Source organism: Lynx rufus, unplaced genomic scaffold, assembly GCF_022079265.1.
Source record: "Lynx rufus isolate CCGP_SWC_20201006 ecotype Redwood Valley unplaced genomic scaffold, mLynRuf1.p SCAF_2, whole genome shotgun sequence".
Classification (NCBI taxonomy): domain Eukaryota; kingdom Metazoa; phylum Chordata; class Mammalia; order Carnivora; family Felidae; genus Lynx; species Lynx rufus.
Window position 1 is genome coordinate 70,727,082 of NW_025814834.1, and position 13,480 is coordinate 70,740,561.

Here is a 13,480-nt window from a genome sequence, read left to right on the forward strand (position 1 = left end):
TCAGGCAACAAAAAGTTTTTTTGAGCACCTGACAAAACCAGGGCACAAAAATGAATAATAAGTGGTAACAGCTGTCACAGAAGTTACAGTTTGATACTGTAATCCGATTCATCAGTTCCTTAACTAAACTTTATGAATCAAACTAAATTTTGTTCTTAATGAGTGTAATTATTCATTGCCTTCAAAGCAATTAGATAAGCAGAACAACTTGTCTACCTGTGTTTTGAACAACAAAAAAAAGTGCTTTCTCTTTTAAAAGAGAAAACATTTAAATATTTCTTGATGTTCAATTAATGCACTATTATAATTAACATGCCCTTTATCGTTAATCGCCCTCGTCTTCTATAGTAACTTTCTGGCTGAGTTTCTGCTTCTCTATCTCACTGGTGAGAGTTACAAATTACTCTAAAACTAAGCTCTAAACTTTCAAATCTAAGGGATTTATGTTTGAGCCCTCATTAGATGGCCAATGCTTGTTCTCAAATTGGGTAGTTCTCTTTAATCAGGGAAATAGATGGAAATCCTTTCTTTCTCTATCACTCTCACCCTAAAATTTAAAAAACATGGATGTTTCTCTGTTGTTCCACACCCAGTGGATTAGTTTTAAAAAACTTTGGAATTGAAATCTTTCTGTTGAGAAAGTCTTGACGCCTAATTGGGGAAAGGAAGAATTAGGAAGAGAGATACGTTGAGTATATATGTACCTCCCATGACCCAACGTGTCCCTCTTATCGTATAACCTATCCCATGCCCCAGAAACAGCTTAATGTAATGTCCTAATGTCTTAAGATGTGGAAACATAACACAAAATACATGTGCATAAAAGTGACAGTACTTAAATTGTGGACTACAAATCACAGTGGCATATATTTTGCAATGCTGTAAAAATTGTAAAATATTAATCATTATGGAACCACTTAAAGCAAAGATACTGTGTCTTCTCATGAGAGTTCTACTAGAGCAAGTGGGTGGTCCTCCTGAAGCCCTTTTTTTAACTCCCCTGTCTTCTCTCAGATGTCCTCAATAAAATGACATTCACTGTAGTGGACCGAGTAGTGTCCTCTCAAAACATAAATCCACCTGAACCTCAGAATGTGACCTTATTTGGAATAAGGGTCTTTGCAGATATAATGGAGGTAAAGATCTCAGGATAAAATCATCCTAAATTAGAGTGAGCCCTAAATTCAATGACAGGTGTTCTTGTAAGAGACAGAAAAGAAGAAAACACAGAGGCACAGGGGAGAAGGCCACATGAAGATGGAGGTGAAGACTGGAATTTTGCCACCACACGGCAAGAAATGCCAGGAGCCACCAGAAGCTGGAGAGACAAGGAAACGTTCTCCCCTAGAGCCTTCAGAGAGAATGTGGTCCTACTGACACCTTGAGTTCACACTTCTAGCTCCCCAAAATGTGAGAAAATAAGTTATTCTTGTCTTAATCACCTAGTTTGTGATAATTTTTATGGCAGCCATAGAAAACTAATACACTCGTTGATTCTCAAACTGATGAAAAATATGTTTTTCTTCTGGTTTTTGGTTTCCTATGTGTAAATATCAATAACAAATCCATACAAAACCATAAAACATAATTTGGACAGATATAATAGAATTTATATCAAACCCTAAAGTTCAAAATTTCAGATTTCATAAACCTAAGGAAAAGTTATATAACAATACTAATTTGTTTTCTTTTTCAAATTTTCAATCCAAAGCCATGTATTTCAATAAATACCTTAAATTCTTTAGATGAGATTCTAGAAAACGTATAGCCTGTTTATTATTTACTACTAAATTTTGAATGTATGACCCTTCTGTGGTCTTTTGTACTTGCTCTTCTTTAACAATCAAAAACATTAAAAAATAGATTTCCACAAGGTGCTGGGGATACAAGAAACCAGTTATATGTTAGCACTTATGTTCTTATTTTCATGATCATACATTTTTGAGACATATACCTCTTTGAGAAGCTGCTAAAAACTTTTTTCCAGTCCCAAAAAAAGTACATACAAATTTTTTACCAGAAAAATTTGTGTGCTGTATCATAAAGATCACAGCCCCCTTGAAATCCATCTGTAGCTCCTCTAATGGTTCAAAGACTCTCAGGTTAAGAACATTCAGGCAAAACTGTAAAGAGAGTTGATAGATGTTGCATAGCTTTTGGTGTCATATATACTATTCAGATACACTGTCATTGTTTTCTCTTGAGGTCCTAAAATTATTTTGCCCAAAATAATTACAAGATTTGTAATGATATTAACAATGGCACTCACTTTAGCAGGACATACACTATAAGGGAATATTAATAAATATCTTCTAAATGTCACTAAATAAAGAATTTTCTCTAGAGTATGAGGTTTTAAAGCATTATAGTCATGTGTGTGAATTTATTACCCCTTTCAAACAAATTTTTTCAAAGGAAATTTTATACTGGAAACATAGAAGAAGGGGGATTTAATAGAGAGAAATCTGATTCACAACAAATAGTCATGAATACAGGAACTCCAAAAGTTAAGTGTACCTAATGGGGAAAATGTTCCCAATGAACTTGAATAAATACCTCATCTGTCATTAGGGTTGCAATTGATCTGCCAATCTCATGGTACTGTTGACCCTTTCCCAGGGGTCCCAGAAGAATGAACAAAAATCTGTAATTAAGAAGAAAAAAAAACAAAAAGTTTCAAGGTAGAAATATAAAAAATAACTTTAATAGTTACAGAATCACTCAGCTTAAAGGACTTATTTAAGATGGGGGATTTGATGTAAAATACTTACATATTTTTTCACAGTTTATTATTGTTTGGAAACATTTTAAGATGATTTCCACTTATGCTTAAGATCCCTAAGCAATGGGAATCCATGGTTATTTTGATCTCAGTATTTTCCCATATAGTTACCCTTAGAGTCTACATGATAGTGAGAATCTTAAGGATTGTATAATCCTTAGAGGAGGAAGGTGAGAAAACTAAAATATGATTAAGCTTTTCTGAATTATAAGGAAGAGAACTCACTGATATTCAAATTGTAGCATCGGGTAAAGAGGAAAAAGGTAACATAATAGTATAAACAAAGAAAGAACATGGTCAAAAAAATAGCAGTTATATGTGCAATTTACATTAAATAAAAAAAATGTCAGGAATCAAAAGATAAATTAGGCAGAAGAAACAGGGAGTTAATGATCTATTAATTCCAATTATGGAGGAATATAAATACTAGCTACATTGTGATATTCCATCTAAATTAGACTGAAAGTCTAGCAAACTCATCGTCACAACTGGAAATTTTGAAGAAATCTATACACGCTCTAGTTTTGGAGGACTCTGGCAATTGTCTCTGAAAAAGGTCAATGCTGCAGAGAAATTGAGAAAATTTTAAAATGCCCTATATTCTGCAATATAATTGTGGTATTAATTTGCTAAATGGTTTATGTTCTTACGTGTGAAGACTAAATAGCTTTATAAGGTATACCAAATCAGATACTATACTCCTACCTTTCATTTAACTATAAACTTTAAAGATTGTACATGTTTTTACACGAAGCATATACTGCACAGTCTTAGAGAGTCTGACATCGATTTTTTTGTGTTAGTTTTACCTGAACCCAAGTCAATTTCTACTATACAGAAATGTCTACTACACATTTAAAAGAGGACCAGCTTACTGTGGTGGCAGGTGCTTTATCAACTATAATACTTTTAAGAAATTTTATAACCTATGTACATCTTGCTGTTTTTCAGGTTTCCACTTCATGGGCTATTTATAAAGTCCTAAAAAATTATTTTCTGACATTTTTACTATGTGTGCTATTATATTCATGGTGTGCCCTTTGTCCTCCGAAGAAAGAATAATTAGGAACCTTGAACAGCTTTCTTTATTCTACTTGTCTAACTAATCTTCTTCCATTTTTCACCTTTCCAAACTAAATAGTCTAGTCTTTTTAATCTCTCCCTTACACAGTGGCTCTACTGTGCCCCTAATTTTTCCTCCATTGTTCTCTACACATATTTTGCTATGTCAGTATGAAATGAGGTCACCTAAACCTTGACAGTTTTCAAAGTGAGGGTATGTAACCCCATTAAGGCTTTTCTCTACTCCTGGGAATTTTTCTTTTCTCTCCTTTGAAATACAGGAACTATCATTGTCATAAATAGCCATCATTGACGCAGAATTTCATCAGACACCTTCCTAAATGGTGGAACAAGAATTCACTGCTTGGAGGACTGAAAAGGAATTTTAAACTACTAAAATAATACCTCTACAATTAGTAAGTCTGATATCTGACACCTGAAGTCCAAATTCCCAGAAACTCTGAATAGGTTGCAAGTTGTATATAGAAAAAATGCGGTCTAATCAGAGAGTCAGATGCCACGTTAATATGCTCAAGTTTTCTTCCCTCTTTTTAATAAAAGATGGCATGTATCAGAAGTCTTGGGAACCCTCCCCACAGGATGAACGGACACTTCTTCCTACAACCTGAATGGTAACCAGGTTCCTGCCTCAAATCTGTTCCTGTCACAGATTCAGGGATGGGGTCACCAGATCCCACTTCCCTTTGCTGAGCTCTTATGAAATGAGGCCTCTCCTGGCTAAACTAGTCCACATTTTTGGAATATTTTATCCACCAGCAAAGCACAGAGTGATATAATATGCTATGTTTTTAGTTAAGGCCAAAGATCCATGGAGGAAACGTATTTTACAAACCAAGAACCTGAACTTTTCATCATTTTTAAATTGGCTAAGGCATTCAGTGTTTGGAAGTGGAAGGATACTAAAGCATCTGGAACAGTTGCATCAATCAGAGGGCACCAATCATGGGGGGAAGGGGCCCTCCTTAAGTATGTTTTGCTATATGAATGCAGATGGAGTAAATAGCTGTCTGTATACAGGAATCACATTTAATGGGAGGGAAAGGGAAGAAAACAAGGTCCACTGAATGAATCGCTAGGAACCTAACATGCTGAAGTTAATGTTCTTTTCTTTTTTCCACAGTTTTGCCCATGGACATATATTTTATTTATAAAATAGAGATAAACTATAAACAATGTAATTCAGTTTGTATTATCCTTAAGTTGTTAGTTTCTATGTATAGTTGAATGAAAAATATGTTTAGGTAATCAAATTAAATTTGCACTTTTGATTTGACTTCAACAACAGTACCATGATGCTACTACCAATAATTCTTCAGATTCTGCATGGGAAACACATATATGCCTGGGATGGAAATACACACTACATTAGATAGAGCAAGGCCTCTCTTAATGATGGCACTTGCATGTATTTGGAAGGCATACTAATTCAAGCATAAGCTATGAAACTTTTACCTTTCTGAGTCTGACCGCACTCATATACAGGATCCTCTCTTTAGCCCACAATCAATTTTTAGCCACATTGCAATCCTTGAGGACAGCCCAACACTTTACCCTTTTTATCAACATTATAAGAAAGGATTTGTATGGTGATATTGACCAGGGTATTCAGAGATGAGGAGCATGCCTAACAGAAAACATCAGAGTTTGAGAGAAAGGAGGAAAGAACAGAGTAATTTTTAAAGTATTTTTCTCCTCTTCCACAAACAAGAAGGAACAATTTTGTGCATTTCACATTCATTTCTAGAAGAACTTTCAGAGGAAATTATACTTATTTACTCTTTGTTTTCTTGTTTTAGTTTTGGACAATTTCTTTTACCAAAAAAAAAAAATGGTTTCAGAAAAATGCAAAAGATGCTCTTATACTTTTTACCTGGTTGGAATTGGGACTTCAGCCAGGCCTTGAAGCAATACAGCAGGAGACAACCTCACAAACGCAACCACAGTTCGATCCAAGAATTCCAATTCCCCAACTAAGATGTTTGAAGCTTCAGCACCTGGAGGAATCTTTTTCATAAAATGCAGATCAACCTGAGAGCATCACAAAGTAAAATAAGATAAACCAAAATTTGCTAAGTCATATCCCAGCACAGTGCTTCACAAGTGGTAACCCATCAATAAACATAGGTGAAATAAATATAACTTATATAAATAATATGTAAATCAAGTTTTAACATAGTTAAACATCTCATTTGCCCTTTAAAAATAATAACTTTCTTCCTGTGTGTTTTTCGAAGTTCTCATATAGAAGGTGAATACTCTAGTTTCTCTATTCAATGTTTTTAAAAGAAGCTTCTTCAGCATCAGCAATCTTGAAATTTTCAGGGAGAAAAGCATATGTGCTCAATTAAATGAATATATTTTAATCATCATTTAATTAGTATTTGCCAATAGGCTTAAATATTTTTATATTACATTATCTTAATTTTGTGACAAAATATTTCAACTAATACTCAAAATATGCCTATTTCAAAAGAAATATAATCATGTTTCTCTTTACAGTATAAATTATGATTTTAGTCTATCTTTCTTCTAGTTTTTCTATATCCTTCACATTCTATACTTGGCCTGACCACTCTTCAATTTTCATTTCTCATCAGACATTAGAATTTAAATATAGCAAAGTAAAGAAAACAATAAATGTATTAACATTTGACGTTGCTGAACGGGCAGAGTTGAATTTCTGATATGAGATGTCTGTGGTTGAAATGAATGAACACAAAACAAAAGCGATCATTTACAAGAAAAAATGCTTAAAAGGCGAAGTCTGAAAAATGATTGTAAAACACTCTCAAAAGTAAATATCAATTGTTAATGGTCAGGGCCTCAGTGAAAACTAAGCAATGACTTTAAAGTCAATTTCACAAGGCCTATTTCTTGTTTCTAATTCATTTGAGTTGCTTTTTATAGATACCTTTTTGTAGAGAGAGTAAGAGTATATCTGCTATAGTAACTGGTTTATGCTCTCATGTGAATGAAATGGGGGCCCAAGATCAAAGTCGGAATAGGTGCAAAGAGAGAAAAGAGCTTCAGTAAATATAGGTGAGGCTTGGATTTTTTTCTTTTGCAAATTTAATGATTTGAAAAGATTTTTTCTGAGAAGTTTACAATGAAAAAAATTAAAACTTTTGGATGAGGACCTTAGGAAGTCCACTGCCAGACTGTAGTGACTACATTTGATATGTTGCTTTCAGAAATCAAGACCTCAGCATAGCTATTTGGAAGGATTATAACTACTTAATTTTTCTGTAAGATACAAGTGTCATAAAACATAAATCCTATTATGTGACGTATACATTTTATCACAAGGATTAAACATAAAAATAATCTTCAGTACTCCACTAAAAATAGTAAACAGAACCAATGTTCTATTTTAAAGAAAAAGAAAAATGATTTAACAAACCAAAACTGCCTATAAAAAATTATGACAAGTATTATAAATTGCAAAATTTTCAAACTACAAATATACTTCCAAATATAAATCTGTAAACTCATAAAACATATACATTGGGATATCATATGCTAAATATTTTCCTTTTATAGAATCCTTAATTTATAGATACAAAGTATTTATTTACCTTAATACTGGAAGGTTAAATTTCATGGGAATTTTTATCATATTTTTGTATTTATTTTTCTAGCTAGAAGAAATGCACACTTTGAAATGCTTTAAATTGGTAATGCTTTACAATTTTATGATAATGCATACATTTTCAAGAAGGGAATAAAAGATACACTATTAGCCCTGTGAGAAAAACATAGTATATTTTCATCTTCATAAGTCTTTTAGAGCCTAACAAACAACAAAGTTTTTTTCTCCCAATGGAAATAACAATTATACAATGTTAATACACTGGAACAAAATTTAAACTAAGAAAAAAGCTCTTTAAGAAAATCTACAAATGATAAATAGGAATTATATTGGTAATAGCCATCATAACTTTACTGAGAAATTTAAATTCCACCCAAAACTTTCTATAAGTTTATTTATTGTTTGGCAAATGTCATAGGCTTCACTATTGAAGTCTGTGCCTCAGACTGGTGACAATCATACAAATAAATGCCTTAAGATGAAATTTAATTAATTAAGGAGTACATAGTGTGCTAAGAATAGTCAAATTTACAAAAGGAAATATATGGTCCTAGCATTTGAATTATTTTTGTATTACATAATACCTAATATATCTTGATTTATGTCTGTTGTTTAGAAAAAACATTAAAATACACAGAATTTGAGGTTTAGCAAATTTATCTTTTGCTTTGAAATGTAATAACTTATAGTTTATCTGGAGTAGCCATTATATTATACTCATTACATTCTATTATTCTTGGAGTAGTCATATATTTGGGGGTAAGAGATTATATAACACATCATCTAATTATATTATTGCATTATACAATTACATATTATATTGTTCCTGGATTAGCCCTATATTTTTGTATTTGTGCTAATATACTGTTCATAAGAACCTTATCTGACAATCAAACCTTTTAATATAACAATTGTCTCCAAGACAATCCTCAAGTGGACTCAAACACTTGGAATGAGCATAAAGAAACCCTGGGATTTTCTTGTTCTCTGAACAGGACCTTGAAGAAATCAAGCTATACTCATGAATATGGATGTACACTCAGGCTTCTGGGCTCTCCAGACCTTTATGCTGAGAAGGGAAAGATGCTTTATGCTGGGCATTTTGTACTTAAGCCGTGGGTGAGAAACAGGTATATCTCTAGGGAACAAGGTTAGACAGAAGATCATGGTGAAACAAGAAGTGTCTGGACAAGCCACATGCTGAGACGGGAAGGAAATGCTGATGGGACTTCAGGGAGAAAGCTTAAGTCTTAAGGCCATTATAGAAAGCACAAGAAAATTAATAGGGATTCTCTGGGGGAGAAATGGTGTTGTGACACTAACCAGCCAGTGATCTTGAGCAGCTCTCTTACTCTCTCTGGGATTCAGCTTTCTCACTTTCTAAATGAGAAGATTTCCAAGGTTTCCTACTGTTCAGGGATTTAATAATCCAACTCACTGTAGTACGTTTCACATACTAAAGACAGATGCAGAGGAAAGTTCTCTCTACATAGAAAGTAATATGAAGTCCTCTTTGGATCTTTTGAAATAAAAGAAACATTACCAACATCTGAGAAACACTAAAATAGTCATCTCCATGTCTGTTTAAAAAACAAAGAGATATGGAGTGTTTTCACACATCTGCTTTTTAAAAGCATTATGGGAAGCAAAAACCTGATAACTCAGATTATGTTCAAAAACATTCCTTAAGTTAATGAATTTAGTGAGCTTATCCATTGGAAGGGTTAAAAATATGTAGATTGAGGGCACTTGAATGGCTTAGTTGGTTAAGCGTCTGACTTCTGCTCAGGTCATGATCTTGCAGTTCATGAGTTCGAGCCCCGTGTCAGGCTCTGTGCTGACAGCTCAGAGCCTGGAGCCTGCTTCTGATTCTGTGTCTCCCTCTCTCTCTGGCCCTCCCCTGCTCACGCTCTGTCTCTTTCTCTCTCAAAAATAAACATTAAAAAAATTTTTTTAATGTAGATGGAATATACCAAAGATATAGGACCAAGTCACATGTCCTTAACATCTCAAAATTCTAATGGGTTTTGGAATCTAAACATTAAAGCTTAAATATTTACATAGACACAGTAACCTGGAGACTAGCCGAGCTTTGAGCAAATTCACTATCAAAGTGAAGTCATTAGAGCTCAAAATAACAACAAACAAAACAAAACAAAAACAAAAAAAAACTTTACCTCATGTACCTATAAAATCTGGCATGAAAATTTATTTCCATAATGATGGATCACATGTGATTTTCCCCAACCCTATTACTCTGCCCTCCCAGTTTATAAGGTAAAAAGTATTACTTGGAAAAAAGTTCCAGAACTAAAGGCTTAAATTCTATTAAATCTCATAGGATTTATTCAACAAATACATCTCAAGCACTGTTCAAGGCATGAGACATCCAGAGAAGACCAAAATATATTATATTCTGGTCTATTATTTATTTTTGATACTACTATTTCCACTAATATCAACAACAACAACAACTACTACAGCAGCCACATTTTACTGAACATCTACTATATGCTCAGCACTCTGCCAGGCTCTGTGTATATATTCTCATTTAATCTTTACAACAAAATTATAAATAGGTATTGTTATTCTTATTTTACAAATAAGGAAGCTGAAGTTCAGAGAACTTCTCCAAGATCAGATCGCTTATAAACGCTGGAGTTAGAATTCATGGACTGATTCTCTTCCTCAAAAGCCACATTCTTTCCAGTGCCCCATGATATGCACGAAACACTGAGGAATATAGATGGTTGGCACTGAGTAGAGGGCTATAAAAATTTCACTTGCCTGTTAGAAGATGAAATGGACCAGCGATTGGAAATGTAATAAGGAAGAAAAGGGTTAAAGGAAAGAATGTATATCTTTTCTCTCTTCTGTAGTTCTAATTGTTTTGGGGGACCTGAACATAAGACTACTGTCTCCAACGGGCAGTATTCATTTGCTTTCAAATGTGATAAAGCATTGGTGAAGGCTGCAAAGATAGGTCAGAGAACTAAAAGCAAAATGATATGGAGATATAAAATTCAGTGTCAAGGGGTTATATCCTTTAAGCAAGTTAAAAGGTAGTTTATTTGAAAGGATGTGATTTATTATCCTTGTTTTTGAGAATGTTAAATATGCCCTTGTTATACTGTTAGTGCCTGCATAAATAGGTAAGCAACTTTTTATGTCACTGCTTTTAAGATATTGTTTCAAATGAAGAATTTCAGAAATTAAATATATGGCAGTTTCTGACAATTTTGTTCCAACTTGCAGATGAATGAAGATGTGATGCTTTAAAAAGATGTGTTTTTTGGAGCGGCAAATGGAATACATTTGAACTGGCTTAATATTTGAATCACATGCCTCCATACGGTGAAATGAGTTTTGAACCACTGGAGAAACATAGCCCGAGTGTGCCCTCACCTCTCTCTCTTGCTGGTGTGGAGGTCCTTTTTCATGCCTTTGTTTCATCCCACAGGGACTAGTATGCCCCTTTTGTTGGCCTCCCAGTCCCTGCACGCATAATTAACAGACTTAAGCTGGTACACCATGCTCCCACGGAGACTTCGCCAGGCACCAGAGGGAGAACATGCACATGACTAGACCTAGGCCACTTGGGCATTGGCAGAGGCATTCTGAAACAGCAACAAGGAGCTGATGGCCATTAATCTTCAGAAGCTTGATGCAGGCAACTTCCTCTGCTCTGCCTCCCTTTCCCACCTCCTCCCACTGTTAAAGTGACTGCCAGTGCTAAGCATTTTAGGGGGAAAAGAAATCACTCTGGGTTAGGACTGTTTCAGCCACTCAGATAAAGAGGATTATTGACTCTCTAGTTTTCGTTAACAGGGAAACTCCTCTTTCCTGTTCAAGCATTAGTTTGCCATAACCTACAATAGCACATATACAATGTCAAGAATTTGCTGACCAAAATCACATGTATTCTATTTTCTTAGAATACGTTCAGGTAAATGATTTCATTTGAATTGTCTCTACTTAGATGTATCCCCCAACAGAGGCAGTTTTTATCATGTTTTTATTCAAAATTCTGTTGCCTTATTATATTCTAGTGTTTCCCTACACTAATGCCTTGCTATATTACCATGATGAATCTTCATATGATTTGTTTTTCCACAGAGGAAAAATGATTTTGAAAAAGAATAACCAGCAAAACTCTTCATCAATAAACTTCTGTGATATTGTCTGTGAAGTCATCTTTCTTTCTACAGGAGATACATTATACCAAGTGGCTGAAACCTGAAGACGGTACATAAAACTTACACATTTGGATTTGTGAATAAGCAAAATGTTACATGTGAACTTAAATGCTAACATCATCTATTACAGGATCAAGCTTTGGCTAAGAAACCAAAACAGCGCATGCAAAAAGTTGTGTCAACACCTCTTAAAATGGGTAGTAATGTCTAGTAATAATTCAGCAGCTTACTTAAATGAGAGAGAGAAAAGCTTACCTTGCTAAAGTCAACAGTGCTGTTTTCTCTGCTCACATCATTTTTATTTTCAACACAGGCTGGAGCAGACTGAGGAGAAACAACCTGACCTGCTAAAAGAAATTGTTATTACAGAATACAAACAATTACTTACAGAATTCTAGACAGATTGAGTGAAAAATGAATTAATCTAGGCTAACAGAGGTTTCTTAATGAGTTTATGAGGTAAGCATGAAAGGTCAATATAAATAGATCTATATCAATACAAAACTCTTATTTATTAGTTACAGATAGAAATGGGAGAATTCAGTCAAGAAAAAGAAAGCCAATTCTTAGATTAAAACTCAATAACTAAAAGTTATTCTCTATAAAGAAAATCAGCTACAAAATATTTAAATCTAATCCTGGTTTGGAAACATCACTGATTTCTAAATTTCATCCAAAACTAATGACAGGTATAGATGACATATATTCATGAAAGGATAGATATCTATTATGACTTAAGCTCAACCTGAAGAATTTTAAATGTAAAGTTTTTTTTAAGAGAAATATCTGAAAAGTACACAACTTATTGATGACTTCTAGTGCATCTGAAAAAAACAATGAGAAAAAATTCTTTGACAATAACACTTAGAGATTTCTATATGAGAGGTCCAATTAGAAATACCCTTCCCTTACTCAGTACTAACACTTTGAATATGATTTTATCCTTGTTACTACACAATTATATAAGCGTACTGATATTGGTCTGCATGGGAAAAGATCAATAACCTTGAATTGCATTAGTCTTCCATTAACACCAACCAGCAACCTCATTACTTTGTAGTCTTTTTCCCATAAGGATGATTATGACATTAGTTAAATAAATGGACAGTAGAGGAGGGGATGTGACAATGTGTATTTAAATTCCAGTTCACTAAATATGAAACATCTTTTTCAATCACAACTTATCCGAAATCTGCCCAAACTCTGCAATTAAATGATAAAAATTAACTAACTCTGCTTAATTTCACTTGTGTCTTTCTTCTTCTTCCAAAATCTCTCCCTATCCTCACTTGTTAGTTTTGCTGGGAAATCAGTAATGACAAACCAGCTTTGAAGCCTTGACCATATTTATGACCATAACTCATGACTCCAAATTATTGTTCTTATTCTCCTCAGTCTTAGGAGTACTCTCTCCTCTCTGCCCGCCTCTTCTCTGTATCTACCTAAATCCCAATTTTATTCAAAGTTCACCTTTACTCTCATCTTTTCTAGTTACTAGAGTCTGTGCTTATCTGGACTTCTTTAAACTCCTAGTATATATACAAATAAGACCTTTTCTTTAAACTCTCTCCTGAAATCCCACTTACTCCTCGTTACCTAGAAATTACCAAGTGTGACTTAAAATACTAATAATTTACTTTCAAATATTACTATAATTTTGTTTTGGGAACTGTTAAGCCTCTCGGGCAGTGGTCATTTATTAATAAGTACAATTTTTTTATTTTAAAATTGTTATATTGCCAGAAAGTAATGGACTTAAGATTCTTCCAAAATTTAAATATTTCTCTGCTTTCGCTAAACAAAGTAAAATAATATGTTTGGTGAAGATTT

General features: G+C 33.8%; 1 protein-coding gene across 3 annotated transcripts in view; it reads right to left on the minus strand.

Moving 5' to 3' along the window:
• The window catches only part of SLC4A10 (solute carrier family 4 member 10), a 208,353-nt gene that overhangs the window by 93,042 nt on the left and 101,831 nt on the right, over positions 1-13,480 (minus strand). The window contains exons 7-10 of one of the 3 annotated variants that reach the window (XM_047083716.1): positions 11,906-11,997; positions 10,860-10,949; positions 5,736-5,893; positions 2,557-2,644 (exon numbers count right to left, since the gene is read on the minus strand). In XM_047083716.1, coding sequence (XP_046939672.1) covers positions 2,557-2,644; positions 5,736-5,893; positions 10,860-10,949; positions 11,906-11,997 — 428 coding nt within the window. The remainder of the gene's footprint in view (positions 1-2,556; positions 2,645-5,735; positions 5,894-10,859; positions 10,950-11,905; positions 11,998-13,480) is intronic. The other 2 variants (XM_047083719.1, XM_047083717.1) reach the window with 2 other exon arrangements.